Source organism: Pezoporus flaviventris, unplaced genomic scaffold (assembly GCF_033815535.1).
Source record: "Pezoporus flaviventris isolate CSIRO_AGI_PZ_B2104156 unplaced genomic scaffold, CSIRO_AGI_Pfla_v1 ptg000041l, whole genome shotgun sequence".
Classification (NCBI taxonomy): domain Eukaryota; kingdom Metazoa; phylum Chordata; class Aves; order Psittaciformes; family Psittacidae; genus Pezoporus; species Pezoporus flaviventris.
The window spans coordinates 11,769,877-11,789,305 of record NW_026892589.1 but is presented as its reverse complement, the minus strand read 5'-3'; the positions used below and the strand labels follow the sequence as shown (position 1 = coordinate 11,789,305).

The 19,429-nt window shown below is 41.4% G+C and overlaps 1 protein-coding gene across 1 annotated transcript in view; it reads left to right on the top strand.

The window, feature by feature from the left end:
* Positions 1-19,429, top strand: part of DNAH10 (dynein axonemal heavy chain 10) — a 54,176-nt gene that overhangs the window by 29,109 nt on the left and 5,638 nt on the right. Inside the window, exons 45-69 of the mRNA XM_061466229.1 lie at positions 99-251; positions 764-1,024; positions 1,657-1,829; positions 2,171-2,264; positions 3,330-3,497; positions 3,803-3,991; positions 4,625-4,796; positions 5,695-5,898; positions 6,669-6,749; positions 7,153-7,350; positions 7,989-8,150; positions 8,686-8,860; positions 9,707-9,888; positions 10,639-10,775; positions 11,654-11,871; positions 12,223-12,444; positions 13,045-13,192; positions 13,815-14,094; positions 14,415-14,644; positions 15,325-15,598; positions 16,008-16,112; positions 16,621-16,775; positions 17,550-17,704; positions 17,915-18,098; positions 18,925-19,125. Coding sequence (XP_061322213.1) covers positions 99-251; positions 764-1,024; positions 1,657-1,829; positions 2,171-2,264; positions 3,330-3,497; positions 3,803-3,991; positions 4,625-4,796; positions 5,695-5,898; positions 6,669-6,749; positions 7,153-7,350; positions 7,989-8,150; positions 8,686-8,860; positions 9,707-9,888; positions 10,639-10,775; positions 11,654-11,871; positions 12,223-12,444; positions 13,045-13,192; positions 13,815-14,094; positions 14,415-14,644; positions 15,325-15,598; positions 16,008-16,112; positions 16,621-16,775; positions 17,550-17,704; positions 17,915-18,098; positions 18,925-19,125 — 4,521 coding nt within the window. The remainder of the gene's footprint in view (positions 1-98; positions 252-763; positions 1,025-1,656; positions 1,830-2,170; positions 2,265-3,329; positions 3,498-3,802; positions 3,992-4,624; positions 4,797-5,694; positions 5,899-6,668; positions 6,750-7,152; positions 7,351-7,988; positions 8,151-8,685; positions 8,861-9,706; positions 9,889-10,638; positions 10,776-11,653; positions 11,872-12,222; positions 12,445-13,044; positions 13,193-13,814; positions 14,095-14,414; positions 14,645-15,324; positions 15,599-16,007; positions 16,113-16,620; positions 16,776-17,549; positions 17,705-17,914; positions 18,099-18,924; positions 19,126-19,429) is intronic.

Sequence of the window (19,429 nt, the reverse complement as noted above, 5' to 3'; positions counted from 1 at the left end):
TTTCTTGTATGTGTAATATAAAGAATATTTTTGAATGCTCTAGCTAAAAAAAAAGAATAGGTAAAAATCCATTCTTATTCATTTCCCCCCCTTTGCAGCTACTGCTAACAATTAACTTCTCTTCTCGTACATCATCATTGGACATTCAGAGAAACCTGGAGGCAAATGTAGAGAAACGAACTAAAGACACTTATGGCCCTCCAGTGGGAAAACATCTCATTATTTTCATGGATGATATGAATATGCCACGGGTAAGCTGCCAGTAATTTGCAAGGAAGTGTAGAGACACTTGGGGTGGCATTGACATGGTCCCTTCATACTCAGATCAAATGAGATTCATGGTATGTGCATACCTGGATTTCAGCTTAGGACCTTCAGAACAGTTTGATTTGTGTGCAGTAGGGGGTGTTCCTGTCTGTAGTAATATTTGTCCCATATGAAAGAGAGATACTGTTGGGTCATTTGTTTATGCCATTAAAATCATGTTTCTGTGGCCTGATACTGGCTGCAAGTTATGTATTGTAGAAATTATGCTTTTGTCTTTACAAATGTGGTGAAAGAGTAGATGCACATTTAGTTTACCTTGGAGAAGAGGTGCTTTGCTTGTAGGAGATATTGGAATCAGTGCTAGAGCTTTTCAAAGTGTCACTTGGTCCTTGTAATGTTCTCCTGAATATGGAGCACTATATTTCTACATTTATAGCAATAATTGGCATGCTGATGCACTGTGCTCTAAATATCTTGACTCTTTTTTATCACAAAGGTTGATGAGTATGGCACACAGCAACCCATTGCCCTGTTGAAGCTGCTGCTAGAAAAAGGTTACATGTATGACCGTGGTAAGGAGATGAACTGTAAATTTCTTCGAGACCTGGGTTTTATTGCTGCCATGGGGAAAGCTGGAGGAGGTCGGAATGAAGTTGACCCTCGATTCATCTCACTCTTCAGTGTTTTTAACATAACTTTTCCTTCTGAGCAGTCACTGAATCTGATCTATGCCTCCATCCTCAAAGGCCACACTGCGGTAATTTCACTGTTTTTAAAGGATTGCTCAACAGGTTTTCTGGTTTTAAATAGACAGGTATTTCTGTGGTATCACAAGACCTGAAATCCTTCGTTATCAGACTTTCTTATATTTAGAACTTCATGCAAACTTTCCCCTTCCTCTTCTCTTGCTCAATGGGTTTACACTGTTTTGATGAATTCTTGAGTAATATCTAAATATTTAAGTCAGTAGATAATTTATAAACCTGGTGATTTTCATAGGTTGAAACCTGTGAATGATTTGGCTATGGCTCTTGTAACCAAATATACAAAGGTCAGCAAACTCTGCCCTGAATGACAGGAAAAAATGTAGTGTAATGCAGCACACTGCATTACTAGCAAGTAATTTGCAGCAGTTAGAACTATGCAACTATGGAAATTCCAGTCATTGATGTTCTCTTCAGCACTGTGCAAGCTTGGGAATGGAGAGTGCCCAAAACATTGAACTGCAGAATGTTCATAGTACACAGGAATATGAATCTCTGAATATGTTTGCCCTCAGTTATTTGCAATTTACCAGGCAGGTTTAAAAGCTGGAAAGCAGAATATGTTTAATAGCACTGAGTTCTTGGGCAGTCTCATGAAAACACCTCTTTTTTCTCATGTTTGCAGGTATTTAATGAGTCGGTATCAAGCATCTCTGACAAGATTACTGCATGTACTTTGGAGCTTTATAAAATGATTATCTGTGACCTACCCCCTACTCCTTCCAAATTCCATTACATTTTTAACCTGCGGGATCTCTCCAGGGTCTATAATGGACTCGTTCTTACAACTCCAGAGAGGTAAGAAGAGAAAAATTCAGTGGTCCTAAACTTATTTACATTGGGTGACTAAGAGCTAGGATGAGGTAATTTGGTACATGAAATCAGTCACATTTAGCCACAATAAGAAAATGTTTAGGAACATCCTAAATTGTAATCTTGCTTTTAGATAAACACTGATGAATTAGTCTTTCTTAAATAAGATATTCAAAATGCAAGCAAATGAGTTATTATGAAAAGGACAACCCCCAGGAAGAGAAGTAATAAAGTCAATCCAGAGTTTGGTCAGTATGATTAACCATATGGCCTTAGGAATCATGTCAGCTCATTTGGTGCAGTCTGATATTTCGATGTTAATTCAGGTTTCAAACAGTGACCCAGATGGTGAGAGTCTGGAGAAATGAGTGCCTCAGGGTTTTCCATGACAGGCTGATTAATGAAGCAGACAAAGAATTGGTGAGTAATTTCATTTAGTTTTCAGTAGTCACTGGCTATTACTATGGCAACTGATTTGCAACAGCAACATTACCAACTGTTGGACTCGGGTCTGCAGTCAGACTGCAGACTAGTCCAGCCACTGTATTGCTCCATTAATCTAAAACATGGCTCATGGAGTTCTCTTTTCTAAAATAAAGTGACTATGGCAGACTAAGGAAGTAGGTCTGCTGAAGGAATGGAAAATGTCAGTTTGCCTGTCCAGGAAACGTGTTTAGCAGTGGCACAAGTGAGAGTGAGCAGTGCAGGGGAAAACTCAGGAAATCACTTCAAGTCAGTATTGTACTTTAGGGAGGTTATATCAGAATGTGACTATACGATCAAGTAGGAATAAGAGGGAGAAGATCTGAGTACTTAAACAGTGGATTCACTTTTGGCTGTTGGGCATATTGGAAAATGCTCTGAAATGTGTCTTAAAACGCAAGAGAAAATGATGCCAGGTTTATATCTTGAGAATTAGGGGAGAATTGGGGTAAAGCTTACCTATATGGAAGCAAGTTTCTTCAGAAGTTGCTTAGATGAAAAGAGGTAGATTAAGATGGCTGCACGTTTTTCTGCTTAACACTTTCTTCCTTAACAATCAAAGATACATTTCCAGCTCAATTGTCACAGCTTGCATATATATTGCAGTTTTTCTGTATTTGTACATTCATTCAATCCTACAAGATTTGTGACAAATCTTGGTGGTGAGACATCCTTGAATGCTGAGAAGGAAGGTTTATTTATATAATTTTTACACCAATATATGAGAAGTTTTGTTTTTTTTTTTTTAACAGGCTTCTCTTTTTCTGTCTGGAACTTCTGCAGACTATTGGCTTGAATGGCTCTTAAACTGCCTATTAGATCATTTTAGAAATCATACATAGAACACAATAGGAGGCTGTGGTCTTTAGATCTTCTAGTGACAAGTATCCCCTTGAAATCAGTCAGTATTTGGGCAAGAATCTGCATTATCACCTTCAAGTGTTACTGGATTCAGAATCATCTGCTTTATCATGTTGCCTGACTCATTTCATATCCTTGAAGGTACAAGGTCATATGAAAAACCTGATTGAAGAGCATTTCAAAGATTCCTTGGAGCAAGCCATGAGGGATCCTGTTCTTTTTGGAGATTTCAGAACAGCTCTGAATGAAGGAGAACCTCGTGTTTATGAAGATATCCAAGACTATGATGCAGCAAAAGCTCTCTTTCAGGTAGTGTGCATCAGCTTGGAACTGTGCCTGATTCTGTCTCTGCCTGAGGAATAGGCAGGAGCCTGCCTTAAGCTGTAGGAAACCTGTTCGCTTTCTGTGTGCATATAGTATTTTATGTGCACTGTTACCCATTAGGGGTCTGCTGTAATGAAAATTGAAAATCAGCTACAGAGTCAGCAATGTTTTCCTATAGTTTATTTTCCCTGAGGCAGGGGAAAGGAATAATTCTGCTAAATGGGTTGTTGTTTTATTAATGTTACTGGTTCAGTGTCTCCTAGTAACATTCTGTCCACCTTTCTCTGCAGGAGATTTTGGAGGAATATAATGAAGTTAATGTTCGCATGAATCTGGTTCTTTTTGATGATGCTTTGGAGCATTTAATCCATGTACATCGCATCATACGGATGGATCAGGGGCATGCCCTGCTCATAGGAGTGGGAGGCTCAGGAAAGCAGTCTCTGACGAGACTGGCTGCCTATACAGCTGGATGTGAGGTTAGTGACCCTGTATCTCTGCAGTGAAAGAAGATAAGGAAAGCAATACTGTGATCAAGATTAAATTGGCTGGGAGAAGGGAAGTCAATCAAGATAAGACCAGTCTGGCATCTCTTCTCTTTGGAGAAAAAACAGGGTGAGATGATTGCCAGGAGGCCTAAAATGATGAGTGTGGGTGATCTGGGCAGGAAGCTGTCAGTGCCTGAATCTGGGTATTGGCACTGGGGCAGAAACAAGGATGGGTTTGGCACCGAATAACTAATAGTCCCAAACTCCTGCTTTTGCTACTTACTTGTATTACAGCAGCACTCCAGTGCTGCTTGAGGAACCTTGTCATGATTTATGCTGTAATGTTTTAGATAGGAGTGTTCCTCTCTCAGAGATACTTTCAGTATCATACAGAGGCTTGGAAGGGAAGAACAAAAAAGGAGGCTGAACACAAAGCAATTTTGAAAATGTAATCCTGCAGGGATGTACAAATATCATTTTTAATGTACTGCATAATTTTCCTGATACTTTCACATTTACTGGTGATAGGGGCAAAACCCAAACCCCTGAGCCAGTATAGTTGAAATTCAGTTAGCATCATGTCTTGGTCCCTCTGATTGTTCTCAGTAGTTACTGCATTCATAGGTATTTGAGATCACCTTGAGTCGAGGATACGGAGAAAGTAATTTCCGAGAAGATTTGAAGAGTTTGTACCAGAAGCTGGGTATTGAGAACAAGTCAATGGTCTTCTTGTTCACAGATGGTCATGTAGCAGAAGAGAGCTTCCTGGAACTCATCAACAACATGTTAACCTCAGGTGACTCAAGCAGCCTCAATTACACTCCATCAGTATCTACTTGTGACTCATAATCTCAAATGTACTCTCGATCCAGCTATTACTGCTTCACCCTGTGTCCTCTGCTGCTTTAGTTTCACTTTTTGGTACTACCTGAAATGATCTTAGCCTTAATAATGGCTTTTGAGCATCTTCTTACAGTCATTAATATGTGTCTGGGAAGGCAGTAGGGTTAATTCATGCTGATCATGATGCTGCAGGAGTCAAATTTCTTCTAAGGCTTAGGTATAGCTTCAGCTGCACCCTGTTGTCCTATTGGCTTTTGAATAGCTTTCACCTGAACTCTAGCAAGTGCTTATATAGATGTCCTAAAACGTAGTTTGGTAGCTTTTATTGTATGCAGCAGTTGAAATGAGCAGCAGCTGGCAGTGTGTGACCACCCTCTCTCCAGAAGTTCCTACACAGTCTGATTTGAAAACAGCTGTGTTACATCTCATCTGTTTCCTTGGACTAGTTTTTCCTGTTCCTGGTTTGCTTATGTCTATCATAAAGTATCTTACACAATATTTGCCACATGATTGAGAGAAAGAAAATGTGAACTGATGGTTTGGGGAGTTAAAAGCACTCTATTTTCCTGTGACACTTGATGTATGTTGCTGAAACCCAAGCAGAAATGAATTAATTCCTCTAAATTGCCTTGCATAATCCTAAATGCTATTTCACTATTTTCCATGGGAGCTTAAGGGAGGGGGAGAATCATAGAGCAATTATGGTTCTATAGGTTCATTCAAACTCCAGAATCGTTTTTGCAGAGCTGGGTTTAAAATTTGTGACTGGTTTCTCATCTGCCCTATCCCCAGCCATATGGTTTTCTCTTACTGGTTGTTCTCACAAGCATTCTCTTGTCCTTATGTTGCAGGAATGGTGCCAGCCCTTTTTCCAGATGATGAAAAAGACAGCATACTAAATCAGATTGGAGATGAAGCTGCTAAAGCTGGCGTGAGCCCAGCTAAAGAGAGCGTCTGGCAATATTTCCTAAACAAATGTGCAAACAACCTTCACATTGTCCTGGGAATGTCCCCAGTTGGGGAAAGTCTGAGAACATGGTGCAGGAATTTCCCAGGTATGAATTGTACACACTGCTTAGTCCCTTCCCTGTGAAATTCAGGTTTGCAGGTAAGAGCAAGTCTTCAGTGGACACTGGGAGACGCCTGGCAGTGAAAGCTAAGCAGAGCATGTTCCATGAATAAGGATTAGCAGTGCCTGTTTCTTTTTTCCAGTTAATAACCACATATCAGTAAGTATTATTGATTAGCATTTACCAGATCAGTTCATTTTCCAGCTGAACAGCTAGAAATCAATTGGTCATCCTCTGAACTGGAAATACACAGCCTAAGTCTGCAGCCTTTTTTCTGCAGTTTACAGAAGAATGTGTGGCATTAAATCCTTGTGAAGTGAGGATGGTGGTAAGAGAAACATTATCCAAAGCCAAGAAAAGGGAATGGTGAGAGGGACACCCATGGAGAGCAAAAACACCTGAGCGACCTGAGGTGCACTTCAGCAGGTGGCTGAAAGGAGGCCTGGGAAACTGAAGATACATGAAAGATGGGTATGGGTGGGAAGCCATTAAAATACCTTGTTGCAGCTTTTGACTGCATCCTGCAGGATGGTATAGCCTAAGGAATAAGCACAACGGGGTTGGCAGGACACGGGTGAAAAGTCGGTTGTTTACTATCAAAGTATTGACTTTGTGGTGAATTTTCTTGCTAAGCAGGAATCAGATAAGTTAGATCCTGTAGATTCTTGATGCAAATAAAGTTGAGAACAGGACTGCCTATTAGAGTCTAGTTTTACAAAGGAGTTTTTGACATAACGCTATCCTTTTCTTTTAAGGCCTTGTCAACAACACTGGTATTGACTGGTTCTTGCCCTGGCCCCCGCAGGCCTTGCATGCAGTTGCACAGTCCTTTGTTGGTATGTAAATTGTCAGTATTTTAAGCTATTAACCCTTTGGATAGCCTAAGAAAGAGATTCTTTACTTTGCAGTTGTTGTAAATTTCATGATTTGATTTCCCATTGTGCCTGTTACCCTGAGTCTAATTGGCTACGTGCAAAATCCCAGGCAAAAAATGCTGCTGGGTTGAAGTTTCTCACTTGCTAATCCTTCAAGTTCCCAGCACTGCAGACAGTGTGCCTACCAGGAGGCCCAGGTTCATTTCTGCTGTGATCATGCTTTTTGCCCCTAAAAGCTGACTTTTTTCTGTGCTTAGCTTAGATGTAGATGAGAAAGATGGTAATTGGCATACTCATAAAAAAAATACCAAACCAAAACCCAAACAAACCTTTGAAATTCGTTATTTATTCTGCCCCATTGTAGGAAATAGCTCACGCATCCCATCAGATTGCTCCAAGGCAGTGATTGAGCACATGGTCCTGGTGCATGAATCTGTAGGGGATTTCAGCAAGAGGTTTCTGCAGAAACTGAGACGTACAAACCATGTCACGCCAAAGAATTACCTTGATTTTATCAATACTTATGCAAAATTGCTGGAGGAGAAAAACGAGTTCATTTTGGGTAAGGTTATGTAGATGTTTTGTGCTTTTTATTAAGTGATTGAAATACTTTAGCAAGAAAAGAAGTTGTGGTGAGAACCCCACATATGATCCACATTATGCAAAAATTGTTTTCTCAGTACTATCTCAAATTCTGTGCTGGCATTGGCTTTAACATTGGACCAATATTCTGGCCACATGTGCATGTTCAGACTCTGTCAAATGGTGGGCTCTCCTCAAATTCTTCTGTGCATGAACCTGAGCCAGAATCTCCAAACCAGACAATCCTCTGCCTGGGGAGGAGTCTGGTTAAACCTAATACCAGCTCAGCCTAGCTCAAAGCTTGACATTCTTCCTCAAGCAGCAGTTCTTATTCATACTTCAGTGGGCACTGAAATACATGAAGAGGACAAAACATGAACGGTGTAATATGGAAAGCAACCTGTGGCACATGGCCACTGTGTAGCAGCTTAAGAGACATTGACAACATCTTATGTGGGAGGCTTAGGAAAGGAAAAATCTCTTAAGAGTCATTTTCCTTTAATAACCAGGGTTTGTCTTGCTGCAGAGTGCACCTTTAAGCATATTTTCCTTGTCTATTGCTGTGTGCTAGTACATAATCAATGAATCACTATAATTTTTTCCTTTTTTCCTACCTAGCACATTGTAAAAGGCTGGATGGGGGCTTAATTAAGCTGAAGGAAGCTGGTGTACAGCTGGTTGAGCTGAACAAGAAACTTGCTGAGCAAGAGATTGTGCTAGCAGAAAAATCAGCTGCTTGTGAGGCTTTGTTACGAGAGATATCAGAAAACACAGAAGTAGGTGGGTGGTTTACAACTACTGCAGTGTTTCACAGGCTAAGCAAGACTCACCTAATCTGGGTTTGGTTGGGTTGGAAAACCCTCTGTGAGCTCCAGCTGCTTTTAGAGGTAACACTTCTGTTCTGTCTGTGCTGATCTCGTGTCATGCTAGAAGAGTAGGTCCCCTGTCTTGCTCAAGTTGCCATCTTCGCTGTATATTTGGTCTACAGGACGTTACACAACTCAGTACTATGTTTGCCTTCCCTTCCCTTTCATAACATGGGAAAGAGGCATTAGCAAAACAGGGACCTTCTGATTCAGAAAATTACTATTAAAGGAAAAAACAGAGAGGAGCATGGGAGAAAAAGAGATGCGTATGCTGTGTTCCTGACCCCATAATGGAACTGTAGATACTGGCAAGCTAGCACAAAAAGGCACCGAGTTGATGGCGATTCCTGATTTTCAGCCAAAAGAGAATCTATATTGGTATATTAGTATATGTTCTGTATATAGATATATGAATAATCCATTTATGGTCCTGCCTTTACAATTCCTAGCTGAGGAGAAGAAAAAACAGGCTGAAGAGAAAGCTGTGGAGATGGAGGAACAGAATAAGATTATTGCTGTGGAGAAGGCAGCTGCTGAGTCAGCTTTGGCTGAAGTCATACCTATTTTAGATGCTGCCAAACTGGAGCTTCAGAAGCTTGACAAGTCTGATGTTACTGAGATCAGGTGACTCATTTGGATGTACAGTAGCATAAGTTCCTGGAAATTCACTGAGAGACCCTTACTTGCAGGGTCTGAGCCTTGGCCTCACGTTTGTCACCTGCATGTGAAGGTTGGGACATCAGTTGTCCAGGTGCTGAGGTCACAACCTAATCCTCTGATTCCTAGCCCAGGACTTCCCCTCAAGCCTGTTCTTCCAGTTCTTTGGTGTCTTTCCCATATTTCTCTACCCAGTGTCTGAGGCACTAGAAACTGCTATGGCTTTTGCCTGAGCAGTGGCTGTCAAACCCCCTCATTTATCCTCTGTGTTTATTCTGTGTGAATAGGAACACATACCAGTTACTTTTCAGGGATGCTTTGATAGCATGAAAAGGTATTTCTGTGCTGAATTAACTTCTCCCTGTGTTTTTATAATACAGCTGGTATTTGGGGATAGATGTAAAAGCACATCCAGTACCTGGCTCTCCCTGAAATAGCAACAACTCTTCCTTCCCTGTCACATTTATTTAGCTTTATTTCTCTCTTAGAGCTCTGGATTCTTCCTGTACTGCTTCTCCTGGTGGACAGCTGCTTCACCACCCTAGGAAAGAATATAATGGCTCAGGATTTTTTCCACTGTTGAAATCCTTCAGAATTTCATTGATCAAATTGTCTGAATGCAGGAATCTGTTCTGAGCTTTTGACTAGTTAATGATTTCTTGTGTGGCCTGGGTTATCTCTTTCACTTTGTGTAAGTTGTCTTACGTATAGCTCTTGTATTGCAATGACTCTGTTAACTGGAAGCACCCATGTCTGGCATCAGATGCTTTGTCTCCTTTTTCTCTTCCACTGTCTCTTTCATCTGTTTTCTAGATCCTTTGCAAAACCCCCTGTCCAGGTGCAGGCTGTTTTGGAATGTGTTCTTATAATAAGAGGTTACAAAGAATTAAACTGGAAAACAGCCAAAGGAATGATGTCTGAGGCAAATTTCCTGCGATCCCTGATGGAGCTAGATTTTGATGGAATTACACAGAGCCAAGTGAAAGCTGTCCGAGGTAAATTACTGACTTGGAATGAACTTTGGATCTTGTTCACATGATTAGCCATGTCAGTGGCAATCCTTCCAGTGTTGTTTGGGAGGGTGGGATTCGCTCTGTGCAAAGGGACAGCACTGTCTGCAATGTTGCAGGTGTTGCACTGTTGGGATGACTGCAGTTCTCAGAGTTCGAAGACTTTCTGTTGTGGTTACATCCAGTTTATACCTTAGCTAGGGTCTTACACGCTCTGGTTTACAGCAGGCAAGAAACAAACAGGATGGGCAGCTGAGCAGGCCTGCTGTCTGACTTTGTGGACTTAGTAGAATTACGACTTTGTCTAAAGTGGCAGTTAAAATGTGGTAAATACAGAGTGGAAAGATCAGCTCTATCTAAAGCTTATGGGCCAGACTTTGCACATGCTCACAAGGGTGTGATCCAGAGCAGTTCTACAAAGAGGGGCATTTTGCTCTTTGAAAAATATTGCATCTGGCTGCTGCAGATTAAAAACCCTACGATCCTCAGACTTGCTGAACAACTCCTGGATGCACTCCTTTCATGGAGAAAGAACTTGAGCAATCACTAGCAATTTTGTGCTTGTATTGCCACAGCCCTGTAACTTCATCTTAAGGTCAGAGTCTCTTTAATATTCTAACAAATATTTCTTATTGTCTGTTACAGCATTGCTTGATATCACTCATAGGGAAAGTGGATTTTCTGAGGATTTCTACACTATAATTCAACTCACTTGGAGTATTTTTGTGGTTTTAGGTGTGTTAAAGAGTCTTAATACTACCTTCAGTGACATGGAACAAGTTAGCAGAGCAGGACTGGGGATGTTAAAGTTTGTTGATGCTGTGATGAGCTACTGTGATGTAGTTAAAGAAGTCAAGCCAAAGAGAGAAAAGGTAAAGTGTGTGGAGTCAAACTCAGAGGAGAATGAAGCATGATGCTCTTGTGAAAAATAATACAATTTCTCAGACTGCCTTTTCTTTGAAGTGTTTAAAAAGAGGTGTTTAGGAGACCTATTGCAGTAGGAGTGAGGCTGGCACTCAGTTATAAATTGCTGTGTTTGTTGTGTCATGATGCTGGGACATGGTTTCCCATCCATGCCACTGCTTGAAGGAGGAGGGAAGAACATGTTCATTTGGAATTTCATGATTTAACATAATTTAACACAGTTTAGAGCTGCCTATTGAAAATAGACTTCAAAACACATGGTGTTTGAACAGAGCAGAGCTCAGTAGTACACAACATCCATGTCCCTTAAGCAGACTGTTTGATTTTTTAGACTGACTGCAAAGTCAGCTGTATTGTCAAAGGAAATCTAATGTCTAACAGATGATGCTGGGAAACTTTCTTCAAGAAAAGGTTGTTGCATACAACTGACTACTGAGAAAGTATATTCACTAGATGATGAGCCTGACTAGTTTTTGAGGCCTTAATACTGTTGTTATTAAGCAGACAAACCTCCCATTTTGTTACAGGATGACAGTCCCACTGACCTCCAATGTCAACAGGACTGTCACATGCTTTAATATACCTTGTGGGTACAAAACTCTAAGAGATTTATCTGCTTTGAAACTGTAGTATCAGACCTTGATGTGTATGTTTGTGATAGGGAGAGGTGAGTGAGAGACAGTGCCAGTTATTTGGGTTTACACTGTTTACTACCAGGACACTTTGAAATATATGAAATAGGCAAAAGAAAGCTGAGAACTTCAGACTTCTCTCCAAAGCCCTTCTTTCCTCTGATACTCTTATGTTTCTTCCTCATGTAATGCAGGTGGCTAGGCTAGAACGAAACTATTTCGTAAGTAAGCGGGAACTGGATAGGATAAAGGCAGAGTTGACCAGAATTCAGGAGGAGCTTAAAGCTTTGGGGGACAAATACCAAGCGGCAATAACTGAAAAGCAACAGTTACAAGAAGAGGCAGAGATTATGCAGAGGAGATTATATGCTGCTGGCAAGCTCATCGCTGGCTTGGGATCTGAGAATGAGAGGTAAGTCTGCATTCAGAGAGGAAGATTTTGGCATCAGAGGGTCATATGCCAGGGATAAAACTGACTCAGACTGAGGTGTTTGTTTCTGACAACAGCTAATATCTGTTCTAAGCTAAACTCAATTAGTTCTTGAAAAATAATAACAGTGTTTGGTGTGGAAGAAGATGAATTCAGATTAAAAGGAAGAAGGTGCAGATCAGTTCAGTGTCTGTGGCCATCATAACAGTGAGAGAACAATTGACTAAATTTGGGGGTCTGTCTCAACCTACATCTAAAGAGGCAGCAGCTGCAAGTTCTGCACATAAACCCCATCTGCAGGTACAAACTGACCCAGGATCCCTTATAATTCAGGTGGAAAAAGGAATATGAGGACTATGAAATACGTAAGGTGAAGTTGCTTGGAGACTGTCTACTCTGTGCTGCCTTTCTGAGCTACGAAGGAGCGTTTAGCTGGGATTTTCGTAATGAAATGGTGTATCAAGTGTGGCAAGATGATATTCGCTCACGAGAGATTCCTCTCAGTCAACCATTTAAGTTAGAAAGCCTCCTGACTAACGAGGTGGAGGTTAGCAGGTATGTCCTGACAAGAAACCCACCGACCACTGCATGTGACATTGTGAAGTGGGAGTCTGGCTCTGAATCTGTAGCATAGGCTTGGCATTGTGGGTGGAGGGGCACGGAGAGAACCCCTTTTGTGTTCATGTCTCAAAGATGGCAAGGAGACAAATGATTCTTCTTCTAGTTAACAGAGGTATTTGTTATAACAAACTTGGACTTTGCACCCTGAGGACATGGACTGAACTTACACATATAATCCCTTTTTAGGAAACTTTTAAGGAGTTATCTAAAATATGTGCTCCCGCAGTCCAGCAGGAGTCTTTTGATTGACTTCAATGAATTTGGAATTAAACCCATGCCCAGATAGCCCAAATGTCAACTACTTCAGGGTTACTCACCAAACGCAGGTGTTTTGAGTAGTGACTCAAATGACTAAGACAATGAGTCACTCTGAGCTCTGACACTGTTCTCACAATCACAGACACTATATGTTTCCTTGTGTGTCTGATAGTGTGCTCAATTAATAGCATAATTTTACTCACAAATGAAATGTGCCTCTCTGCCATCAAATTCATCCATTCATCCAGCCCAATCTTTGACCCATTCTGTTCCCAGATGGGTTTCCCAGGGGTTGCCTCCAGATGAGCTCTCTGTCCAGAATGGCATCCTGACTACATATGCAAGCCGCTTCCCACTCTGTATTGACCCACAACAACAGGCCTTGCATTGGATTAAGAAGAAAGAAGAAAAAAATAACCTGAGGGTAAAGATAAATGATCATTTTGCCTCTACTGGTTGTTCTAAAAGCTGCATAAATAACTGTCACCTTGAATGGGGAAGTGATGATGTACTGACAAATGTGCTGACTGTTTGTTGTGTCTCTAAAATAGTGAACATCACTGTTCATGACATTCGGTTCTGTGGGATGGATGGGGTTTTTTGGATCTTGATTAGCCTTACTACATGCTATACATTACTATACATTATATATACTATACATGAGTATAACCAAAAGCTTGGTGCAAATTTTGTTTTATCTCAGCTGCAGGATGGAGTTTTCGTGTAGGACAGTTAACACAGGCAGAGGCACAGTTGGAACTTTGAAGAATAGTTCTCCAGCTGAAAATTATTCTCCTGCCCATGGCAGGGGGGTTGGAATTAGATGATCTTAAGGTCCTTTCCAACCCTAACTATTCTATGATTCTGGACTAATCGGGATAAAAAAGTACCTCTACTCTTTGGTACCAGTGCAGTTTATATCATCTGTAAAAGGAAAGACTAAAAGCAACAAAGAGCAAACTTCATTAGTGCTGGCAACTCTCGTTAAAATAATAATGTTCATCAAATTGAATATCTTTTCATATCTTCCTATTATTCTCTTGCAGATGGCTTCCTTTAATGACCCAGATTTCCTTAAACAACTAGAACTGGCCATAAAGTATGGGCACCCTTTCTTGTTGCATGGTGTTGATGAATACATTGATCCTGTGATAGACAATGTCTTAGAGAAGAATATCAAAGTTGTACAGGGGCGGACACTCGTTGTCCTGGGTGACAAAGAGGTTGACTATGACAGTAATTTTAGATTCTACCTGAACACCAAATTATCAAACCCAAAATACTCTCCCTCCGTGTTTGGCAAAGCTGTGGTTATCAATTACACAGGTAAGCAAAAGTGTGCATCTAGTAACAAAGTAGTGATTATGATGCAGTGCAAATTGAGGGCCTCGGTGGTTGTCTGAAACAAAAACTCTAAAGGATTGATAAGTCTCCCTTATACTTAGCATCTGATTTAATAGAAAATCCTTCTCACTCCTCTCTTCTAATCTGAACCTGAGCCAAGTATCTCTTCTTGCACCAGTCAGGTTAGGATGCTTTGGTAGGATTAAGATACAGAGTTGTTAACCAAGTCACTCTGTTGCATTGCTGTAGTTTTATGGGGTGATCGAGATGAAAGCTCTTCTGTGTGTGTGTTGTGTCTGCAGTTACACTAAAGGGTCTAGAGGATCAGCTGCTCAGCGTCATTACGGGTTTTGAAAGAAAGGAACTGGAAGAACAGAGAGAACAGCTCATCCAGGAGACAAGTGACAACAAAAACTTGTTACAAGTTCTCGAAGACTCTCTCCTTCGGGAACTGACATCTTCCACAGGAAACATGTTGGACAACTTTGACTTAGTGCAAACCCTGGAAGAGACGAAAACCAAAGCTACTGAGGTACCAGCTCTAGGCTTCTTGAAGGGATAGCTATTAATAGAGCACTGTCTTTAATTGTGCTCCATCTTTCACCCTTGAAGCTAGGACTTAGTTTGAAAGGAAATTGAGAGTTTTCTTGTGAGTATGTTGCATCTTTCAGTCCTGGCCAAAGAACCAAACCAAAGCAGGGAAGTCCTGATCAGGAGCAAAGTAATGGATGTTTTCAGTTCTAAAGCAAAGAGCATATGATACATTTCTTTCAGCTCTGAAAGAATCTTTGTCTTGTATTAGATCTGAAATGAAAAATTAAGGTGTTTAATTCCAGGTGTCTTGGAGGATGTTGAACCTCCATCCTTGGAGGTTTTCAGGCTGTAGCTGGGCAAAGCCACAGCTGACCTGATCTAGTGGTGGTCATAGTCTTTCTTTGGGTGGAAGTTTGTACTAAAGAACCCCAGAGGACCCTTCCCACACTATTTCCTCGATTATATGTAAATCTTTGCCTTAAATATGCAACGTGGGATTAATTTTATCCAACTTTCTATTTTTACAATTCATACTGCTTCTTTTGGGTTACCTGCCCAGATTCCCCATGTAGGCCACAGAGAGAGGCAGGCACTGAACAGCTCTGCTTGTTGTGATATAATATACATACTGTATATCAGTGCAGTAATTCCATGTGTATAAACTCAATGTATGGCTAGGTGATTGAAAAACTGAGTCTGGCTGAGACAACAGCAGTGGATATTGATCGTCTTCGTGATGGCTACAGACCAGCTGCCAGGAGAGGGGCCATTTTATTCTCTGTTTTGTCCGAAATGGCACTTGTCAACACAATGTATCAGTACTCACTGGCCTCCTTCTTGGAGGTTTTTGGATTCTCTCTTCGGAAATCCATGCCCAGTTCTGTTCTCCCAGAGAGGTTAAAAAACATCATGGATACACTGACTTTCAACACCTATAACTATGTCTGCACAGGTTAGTATGATTTAGTGATGGGCTGATAATGTGTTGTGAAAATGCTTCTTAAAAGCCATCTCTTCAGATGATTTATGTTAGAGGCAAGTTACCAAAGAGTGAATTCACAAATGTTTAGTTCTCAAGTTACGCACTTTGATCCCTGCTATTTACTGTCTGACTCTACATGTTACCATGTAACTTGTAAGGAAGTGTTTTTCTTAATACAGTGCTGCTGTATTAAGATTGCCATATTAATACATCACTGCTATGGATCTCACATCCCTGGATGTAGCTCACAGATGCTGTTTTGTCTCTGTAAGCCTGATGCAAAGCCCCATGTTTGATCACCCTGATGCGCATTTAAAGATTGCCCCAATTCCACAAGTTTTAGCATCTGAGTTTTGAAAATGTTGTCCTTTTAACATAGGCTTGTTTGAGAGGCACAAGTTACTGTTCTCCTTTAATATGACTGTCAAGATAGAACAAGCCAATGGCAGAGTTCCACAAGAAGAATTTGAGTTCTTTTTGAAAGGTAAAGTCAATATTTATATCTAAATCTAGAGCTATGTGGAGCAACAGCTAAAAGATCTTTTGAAGATGATGGGGTTTTGAGTAGATACAATTTGCTGTTAAGAGCTATAGCACCTAGAGAAACCACTGAGAACTGTGCTGGTTTACACAAACTCTGCATTCTACTACTTACATTTTGTTCGCTTTGTTAACCAGCAGAGAGGCTCATCTCTCTCTGCAGACATTGACAGATCTCACGTTAGTTAATTACGAGGATGTTACCTGAGAATATAATCTTCAGTTGTTTTCTGACTGTGTATAAATCATTTTACAAACATCTGCAGAGCTAAACTCTGGCTTTTGCCAGCACTTGTACGATGCCATCTTTTCTTCAGCAGATCAGTTTCATCTTACAGTGCTTCCAGAAACAAATTCCCAGTTGGCTCCTCCGTGCAGTGGGACTGTATGTGTGGTCATGCAGTGGAGAATTTATGACATGGGCATTCACTCTGGTTTCTGCATGTGACTAGGCAGTGTTTCCCTGGAGAAGAATGAACGGAAGAAGCCGTATGCTTGGCTTCCAGATCAAGGCTGGGAAGACCTAATGCGCTTGTCTGAGCTGTTTCCTGAGAAATTTGAATCTCTTCCAGATGATGTGGAAGACAATGCAGATGTATGGAAAAATGTACGTGCTTTTTCTGCAATCCTCTTCTCTTTCCTTGTTTTTCTTCTGGTATTAAATGTGCAAGTATGAGGCAATGTGCCATTGCACTCAGCAGGAGGCATGTCACCGCTGGCTTTTGCTGTTAAGGCCTTGCTTTTCTTCTTGACCTCAGTTAGTGATTGATTTATTTCCAGAAGAATTGAGGCCCTTATTATTTCAAAAACAACCCCCAGAAATCTTCCCTGGTACGCTGGAGATGTTTTATTTTCCAGTCAAATGCCTTAGTTGTTTGTCCTGTTGAAGTCAGTGGAATTTTTGCTGTTGATTTCAACAGTCAACATTTCACTCATTTTTGTACTGCAGACGTGTACTTTGATCTCGTGGCAGTGAGTTCTGTTGGCTGGTTACAAACACAGACTTGCCTTTGTTCTACCTTTAGTTTCATTCCATGTCTTCTTGATCTACAAGAAGTCTTTCTGTGAGCAACCTGGTAATGTTCTTTGCTTTTGATACTCTTTTCTTTTTGTATCTTAAGAGAATTACTTGACATAAAGGGGAAGGACAAATGTGTTTCTGGACTTGAAAACTTTGTACTGAAAATGTTTAATGTTATACTCACTTAATGCTTTCTATATTCACTTCATCTTTTATTATTTCTTTGCAGCTGACTTTCTTCTTTGGTCTCCTCATGTCTCTTGTTCCTCGTTCATCCAGCTGCTTTTCTCCACTTTCCTGGTGCTTTCATTGATAAAGCCACTGGATTCATTTGCGTTGTCTCCCATCTTTTCTTGCCAGTGGTATGACACAGATGCTGTGGAGCAGATCCCATTCCCCATGCAGTACCAGGATAAGCTCTCAGACTTCCAGAAGCTCCTACTTTTACGGTGTTTCCGGGTGGACCGGCTCTATCGGGCAGTCACGGACTATGTTACTGTGACAATGGGTGAGAAGTAAGTCACTCTCTTCTTCCCATCCAGACCACACTGGTCAGGTATTTCACACAGAAACTGTGAATGATTCTGTAATCTGCCGAAACAACACGGCGTGAGTGATCCCTGTATCGTTTCCATGCGCAGTTTGCAGTGAGCCTTGATGTTTGTGTTAAAGTCACTGCTGCTCTCATCCAAATCAGCAGTTTATTGAGCTTCTTTTCCTACCAGGTACGTGCAGCCCCCAGTGATCAGCTTTGAAGCTGTCTTTGAGCAGAGCAGTCCTTCCTCACCAGTTGTTTTTATCTTAAGTCCTGGCTCTGATCCTATCAGTGACCTCATGAAACTGGCCGAGAGGACAGGATTTGGAGGGGATAGACTCAAATTCCTGGCCATGGGACAAGGCCAAGAAAAGGTAACCTCAGCGAGAGGGTAGGGCCATGCTGCGTGCAGGAGGCTGGTTTGTGAGTTGCAAATCCTGCTCTTAATGTTGTGGGCCTGTTCACATCTCCTTTCCAAAGTGGTCTGCTCCATTTTTAAGGGAATTATTTTGTGGTTCAGACACAGTATGATTTGCCAGCCTGGGAATAATGCTTCCCTGCAGTGTGAAAGGGGGCATTTGGCTGATTTTATGGTCTGGGTAAGGATAGATTCCAAATGATATTGTTGTCTGTTAAAAAACAGTTTTGCTGAGATGTTACTGTGCAGCCTTTCAGAGGCTACTGAGTGACCCTGTGTCTGTGTATGGACATGAGTTAGCTGATTGGAAGTCAGTGTTTGGTACCAAAAAGATCCTGCTGCTTTTCTGTCTTTCCTGTAGCTTTCCTTTTTGCCATGGACACTACAGCAGGGATGTCCATAGCGTAGCAGCTGACTGAATTTGCTGTGATTTCATGGGTGGGAGAACTCTGTTAGACTCATTTAAATCATCGCTTCATGGGCTCTGATCTTCACCCTCTTCTGGTCCATGCGCCCTCCTGCACTGTTGTGAAATGCTTCAATGCTCTGCATGACTTTTAATTTCAAACTTAATTAATGAAATAAAGCATCTGAGAGCAACTTCTTGTGGTGTTGTAAAAGGCATGTTCTCAGCAAGGAGCATTCTGGTACATCTGCTAAAGCTAACTGAAAGGCTGCGTGCTTGCTAGCTGGAAGTAATCCACTGCACTCACCCATCAGAGTCAGTCTGCTCACAGGATAAAGGGAGAGTTACTCACAGGTGATTCTTTCCCCCTCTTCAGATTGCTTTGCAGATGCTGGAGGATGCAGTGGTCAGTGGAGAGTGGCTGATGTTGCAGAACTGTCACCTCTTGGTGAAGTGGCTCATCAATCTGGAAAAGGCCCTGGAAAACATTACGAAGCCTCACAATGACTTTCGCCTCTGGCTGACTACTGACCCGACCGAGGGCTTCCCGATTGGAATACTGCAGAAGTCCTTGAAGGTACAGTGCAGTGGGGAAACCGTGGACAGGAGGACATCTGCTGCTCTCACTCAGCAAAACAGTGGTTTTGGGAGGTGTATGACCTGAACGCAGCATGTTGACTTGGGCTGTATTACACTGGCTGTATTACACTGTCTTTCTAAGCCAAATCCTTTTCCACCATCCTCTTTATCTTATGGTGATCGTTCCTTTGGGGGAAGGCTGTTCAGCAGGTTTATTCTGAAGCAGTTGTTTCAGAGTAGAGGTTTGTGAGTAAACCTGGAAATGACAAATGCTCTTTAGAGTCTACTGCTGCCACAAGTGA